Here is a 4,093-nt window from a genome sequence, read left to right as displayed (position 1 = left end):
TGGAGGGGCTCTGTTCGGGGGAAGGGAAGGGAGGTGGTTGGGGGGATGGAGGAGGGGCTCTGTTGGGGGGAAGGGAGATGGGGGATGGAGGAGGGGCTCTGTTGGGCGGAAGGGAAGGGAGGTGGCTGGGGGGGATGGATGGAGGGGCTCTGTTGGGGGGGAAGGGAAGGGAGGTGGTTGGGGGGATGGAGGAGGGGCTCTGTTGGGGGGGAAGGGAAGGGAGGTGGCTGGGGGGGATGGATGGAGGGGCTCTGTTGGGGGGGAAGGGAAGGGAGGTGGTTGGGGGGATGGAGGAGGGGCTCTGTTGGGGGGGAAGGGAAGGGAGGTGGCTGGGGGGGATGGATGGAGGCGCTCTGTTCGGGGGAAGGGAAGGGAGGTGGTTGGGGGGGTGGATGGAGGGGCTCTGTTCGGGGGAAGGGAGGGGGGGGGTTGGGGGGGTGGGGGGGGGGCTCTGTTGGGGGGCCAGGGCAGGCTGTGTTGCTGGAGGGGGACTGCAGCTGGGCTCATGCGGTTTCGGGCTGTCGATGACCCCAATGATGACCCCTCCACTCCCCTGTCTGTGGCAGAGGCTGCTCCGGAAATGGCGCCAGGGGACCACCCGCGACCCAAGGCCCTAATGCCATGTCCTGCAGGGGGCACCCCTGGGCTCACTTACGCCGAGGGCAGCCAGCCCCCACCACAGACCTCCGCCGCCCCCAGCCCAAGGGAGGAGGAGCTGGAGCCACAGGAGGAGGGGGAGCAGGCAGATACGGAACCAATCACAGAACAGCAGCTGGATGGGCTGGACCAATCCGGGAACACTCTGGGAGTATATATTATAGGTGAGCAGCCAATGAAGACACAGAAGCTGGGAGCGAGGTGGGGGGCAAGGGACAGGTGAATAACAGGGCTGTGGCTGGGCACTGCCCTGGTGAAGCTCACAGCACTGGAGTCCCAGGCAGGGCACTGCTCTGGGGAAGCTCGCCGCACTGGTGTTCTGGGTGGGGCACTGCCCTGGGGAAGCTGTCCGTGCCCAGAGTCCCCAGCTGGGTGCTGGCAGGGATGCCTCAGCCCCCCTGCCCCAAGAGCTGCTCCCAGCTTCTGGGCTGGTGCCCGAGCAGGATCCCAGGGCAGGCGAGTCAGCGGGTAAACATAGCCCCAGTGCTGACAGCAGCATGTCCCGGAGCAGTGGAGGAGGGACTGTGGCTGGGACATGCTCCCAGAGAATGACGCAGCTGGAACTGGGACGCTCCAGCCTCCTGCGGGGCCAGGCTGGGGTGGGGCGCGAGGGCTAGTTATACAGGGATCCCTCGCCCAGTGCTGTGATGCAGCCACCTCTGGGGTGGTGTGCAGGGGGTGCTACATAGCCGTGCAGCACTGAAGAACGGGGTGTATCCGAGTGACCCCGCAGGGGAAGGAGGGTTCTAGTTAGCAGAATCCATCACAGCTGGAGTCAGCCCAGCATTCTGGGGTTCACACTGACCCCTGAATGAGCCACCACTGGTCTGTAATAACCACCAGGGCTGTGGGCTTCTCTTCTATAGCTTAGCCTGGCAGCACAGCACCCCCTAGAGCCACACTGGGGTCAGCCCTGACTGCCAGGGCAGAGCACGGTCCCGAAGTCCCCGTCCCGCTCCCTGCAGCACAGCGCCCCCTAGTGCCACAATGGGGAATTGGGGTCAGCACTGACTTGGGGGGGAGCACCCCTAGTGAGCCCCCATCCCCACACTGCAGCTCCCTGGCTTTGCCTGGAGGGATCCGACAACCTGAGGTGGGGGGGAGGAAGTTGAGCAAGTCTCCCATTCCTCCTTCCCACCTGCCCCACTGGCCCGTCCTGATGCCCCATGGCCCTGGTGGCAGAGGCTGGGGATTGTCCGTTGGCAGGGTCCCTGAGCCCTGCCAATCCATAGGTGGCATTGGGGGGTCGGGGCTGAGACACACACAGCTGCAGGCTGCCTGTGGGGTCAAACTAGGGACTCCATACTACAGGGAACAAGGTCTCACTGTCGGGGCTGGGGGGGCTGGGAATCAGGACTCCTGGGTCCTATCCTCAAACGTGCCCCAAATTGCTGTTCACCTTGAGCGAGTCCCTTCCCCACTCAGTGCCTCAGTTTCCCCTCTGTGCAATGGGGAGAGCGACCCTGACTTGCTCGGTCAGGGAGAACGAGTGGGGAGCGGTGCTGGGATGTAGGGTACAGGGCGCAGCTCCCCATTTCGGGGGGTGTATGTGTGTGTGTGTGTCAAGTTCAGTACCAAAAATTCAGGTGGCTAGAGTCAGTGGCCACTCCTGAAAAGGTTGACCAGGGTCACAGTGTCTGGGCCAATGCTGGGAATGGAACCCAGGAGTCCTGGCTCCCAGCCCCCCCCGCTCTGACCACTGCACCCCACTCCCCTCCCAGAGGAAGGGGCAGAACCCAGAAGTCCTGGCTTCTAGTCTTGTGTTGTAGGCATTGAATCGTCCTGCCCCCCTGGCTATTACCTGCCCCCCACCGCTGCCTGTCGGCACCGTCCCTCCCATCCCTGGTGCGGCCGAGCCCCCCTGCAGGACAGGAAGGGGGATGGGTGATGGGAGACAGCAGCTGGCATTCGTTGGCTATAAATAGCCCCCGGGCTCCCCCCTTGCGCAGCCCTGCAGCCCCCAGCCCCCACCCGGAGACGGTGCGCCAAGGCGACGGGACCCTCGCACCGCGCTGCAGGCAAAGGGCTCGCGATGGGCAGCGCAGGTTAGAGACGCCCCATCGGGGGGAGGTGGGGGCATCACAGGGCTGAGGATGGTTGGGGGCATTGGGGGGGCTGAGCTCAGACAGGGATTGGGGCTGGGTCATTCCTGGGGGCCGGGGAGTGGCTGGGGGGACATTGCGGGCAGGGCTGGGCTGTGAGAGCAGGGCGGACGGAGGCTCAGGGGGGGCTGGGATCAGAGCTGGGGGTCGTAGTGATTGCTGGGGGGGGCAATCCTCAGGGCTGTGACCGCCCCCCCCCCCAGTCCGTGCCTGTGAGCGACGTGCCCCCAGCCTGGCACTTGGGCCTGTCAGTTACCAGGTGGGGGAGGGGGAGCGGCACCATCCCGACAGCTGCAGGACGGCAGCTAAACTTAGCCACGAGCCCCCCACAAAGGGGTGACCCCCTCCAACCCCCTGGGAAGCAAGGCTCCCCCCACTACCATTTAAAGGGGCAGGGCTGGGGGTGGCACTTAGCCGGATGGGGTATAGGGGTGGGGAACAGGGTGTCCCTAGCTCCTGGGCATCTCGTGTTACAGAGAGTGGCCTCTGCCGGGGGAGGAGGGGGAGGAACAAGGGCACTGGGAACATGCATGGAGTGGGCAGTCATGGGGGACAGTATGTGGCGTGCCCAGAGAGGTGGAAGCTGGCACGTGCAGCCTTTCAGGGAGTGAGGCGTTACCATAGCACAAGCAGGGCCAGCGGCTGGGGCGCTCTCATGTCTTGGACATTGCGTGGGGCGCGGTTGAGCGTGAGGAGGCACTGGGGGGGTCTGGGCCCTGGCTGTGCAGGGGCGCTGAGATGGCCCTTCTGGGGCGTTGGCACGGTGGAGTGCTGAGATGCGGGCACGGCAGGGGTACTGGCACTGCAGGGGGTGCGGAGATGTGGGCACTGGCTCTGCAGGAGGCGCTGAGATGTGGGCACTGCTGAGGGTCTGAGATGTGGGCACTGACTCTGCAGGGAGAGCTCAGATGTGGGCACTGCAGGGGCACCGGCTCTGTTGGAGTGGGGGTGGGGGAGTCTCCTGTATCTGGCCCCAGTGGGTCCTGGTTTCAGAGCTGCTGTGGGATGCCTGGCGCAGTGCTAGAGGGCTTTCCTTTCACCCTCTCCTCTGGTTCTCGTCATGCAGACAGCGAGCAGCAAAAGACCAGAAGTCCGAAGCGCAGACAATGCGATGTTTATTGGGGTTAGTTTCCAAGAAAGCATATTCCGAAGCCCTTCACACCAGTCGGGGTTATCTCTATATGCAGATAGAGCGTTTACCCCGCGTCCCTCTTCCCGGCTCCGACGCCGCAGAGCGTTTACCCCGCGTCCCTCTTCCCGGCTCCGACGCCGCAGAGCGTTTACCCCGCGTCCCTCTTCCCGGCTCCGACGCCGCAGAGCCTTTACCCCGCGTC

At 64.7% G+C, this 4,093-nt stretch overlaps 1 protein-coding gene across 4 annotated transcripts in view; it reads left to right on the top strand.

Moving 5' to 3' along the window:
* The window catches only part of RTN2 (reticulon 2), a 33,367-nt gene that overhangs the window by 13,534 nt on the left and 15,740 nt on the right, over window positions 1-4,093 (top strand). For 3 of the 4 annotated variants that reach the window (XM_034793095.1, XM_034793096.1, XM_034793094.1), the window contains exon 4: window positions 567-821. In XM_034793095.1, coding sequence (XP_034648986.1) covers window positions 567-821 — 255 coding nt within the window. Of the gene's footprint in view, window positions 1-566; window positions 822-2,619; window positions 2,703-4,093 lie in introns of those variants that run through there. The other variant, XM_034793097.1, reaches the window with a different exon arrangement.

Source organism: Trachemys scripta, chromosome 16 (genome assembly GCF_013100865.1).
Source record: "Trachemys scripta elegans isolate TJP31775 chromosome 16, CAS_Tse_1.0, whole genome shotgun sequence".
Lineage (NCBI taxonomy): Eukaryota > Metazoa > Chordata > Testudines > Emydidae > Trachemys > Trachemys scripta.
This window is presented reverse-complemented; position numbering and strand designations above follow the sequence as displayed.